A 1,533-nucleotide genomic window follows, 5' to 3' on the forward strand; every position below is an offset into this window, starting at 1 on the left:
GGCTCTTGCGTGTGACATGCTGCCGGGGCTGCTGCTGCAGCTGCTGCTTGGAAGGAGGCAGGGCGCTGCTGCCTTCAGCTGCGTGCCCTCGCTGCCGTCTGCGCGCAGCCGCAGGAATGCCGCTCTCCCCGTCTGATGCGCCAGCGCCAGCACTAGCAGCTGCGGCAGCTGCACCAGAAACGTCTGTTTTCTGTTCGACCGCGGGAGGGCTGCTGGTCTTGAGTCTGAGGCAGCGTGGAGACACACACGGCGTGTACAAGAGACGCACCCACAAATGACGAAGTGGTCGCCCTCTTGTCTACCCACGTCTCTCCGGCCACATACATCTTCACCGCCTTCCCTCCTCAAGACTACCACCAGACCCTGTACCGACGACCACGTGTAAAGTGACAAAGATACAAGGGCACACACGCCTATGTATATCTGTGGGCGCGTGCGTGTATAGGTGTATCTGCATACATTCACTCGTGCAGCTGATTCTGAAGCCTTGTGCAGATACTCATGCATATGCACGTGTCTACACGAGACAGGGACGCGACACCCCCCCCCTCTTCGATGTCTACACAGAGACACGTGACACACACTCGGGACGGAGAGGTGGGAAGCTGCAAAAGATCAGCCTCTGCATGCCTGTGTGTACACACACATTAAAACTCACTCTTGCGCACCTGTATGCAGATGTCTTTCCCCGTCCACTGGCGACACATACATACATATATATGTATATATCTACACATACATATATACATACATATGTATATGTATATATATATATATATACGTATATAGGCGACTGTCTCCACGGTCTCTTACATAGAGCTGGATGCACGCGCATCGTCACAGTTGCAGATTACCGTAACGGAAGTTCTATGTGTCGTGGTTATACGTCACGTACAAATATACACTTGTAAACGGCGAAAGCTGCCCACGCAGTGAACGCCTCCTTACTTCTTCCTTCTTCCAGTGTCTTTAGCCTGTTCGATTGTCCGTGACTTCTGCTGTCGCTTATCCCGTCCCGTTCGTTCTCCCTCTTTCTCTTCCGCGGCAGCAGCAGTAGCAGCTGCGTCTTCTGGTTTTCCTCTTCGCGTTGCTTGTTCTCTCCCCCGCATTCCGGAAGTAGTAGACGCAACAGGAGGAGGAGAGGCGTCCTTGTGCAACACCATCCCACGCGGCTCCTCCGCCGCAGCCGGTGGCCTCCCCGCTGCCGTGGCTGCTTTGCCTCCTGCTGCTGTTGCGCCCTGTCCTGTCTCTCTTGCTCCTGCTTGAGCGCAGCCTCGGCCTAACTGCTGCTGCCTGCCTCCTCCTCTGTGGCTGCCATCTGTTTCCCTCGCTTCTCCTGCTGCTGTTTCCGCTGTCCCCGTCAGTTTTCCCTCTCCCGTGCTAGTCTTCGCTTCTGCTGCTCCTCCTCCCGGTTGAGCGTATGCTGCTACTGTCGCTGCTGCTGCAGCCCCTCCTGCAGCACGCATGCGTCTGCGTCGCCGCTCTCGCCCCCCCCCCCCCCCCCCCCCCCCCCCCCTTTTCTCTCCTCTCCTC

The 1,533-nt window shown here is 56.8% G+C and overlaps 1 protein-coding gene across 1 annotated transcript; it reads right to left on the reverse strand.

Annotated features, from left to right (window-relative positions):
* Positions 1 to 9: 9 nt before the first annotated feature.
* LOC114485694 (glycine-rich protein 1-like) lies at positions 10 to 1,469 on the reverse strand (the record flags this gene model as incomplete). The annotated part of the gene is made up of 2 exons (XM_028487494.2): positions 949 to 1,469; positions 10 to 224 (listed from the first exon to the last, which is right to left on the reverse strand). Coding segments are annotated over exons 1-2 (733 nt in total), but the record flags the coding sequence as incomplete, so codon positions are not given.
* Between the last annotated feature and the right edge of the window lie 64 nt (positions 1,470 to 1,533).

Source organism: Physeter macrocephalus, unplaced genomic scaffold (genome assembly GCF_002837175.3).
Source record: "Physeter macrocephalus isolate SW-GA unplaced genomic scaffold, ASM283717v5 random_2458, whole genome shotgun sequence".
Lineage (NCBI taxonomy): Eukaryota > Metazoa > Chordata > Mammalia > Artiodactyla > Physeteridae > Physeter > Physeter macrocephalus.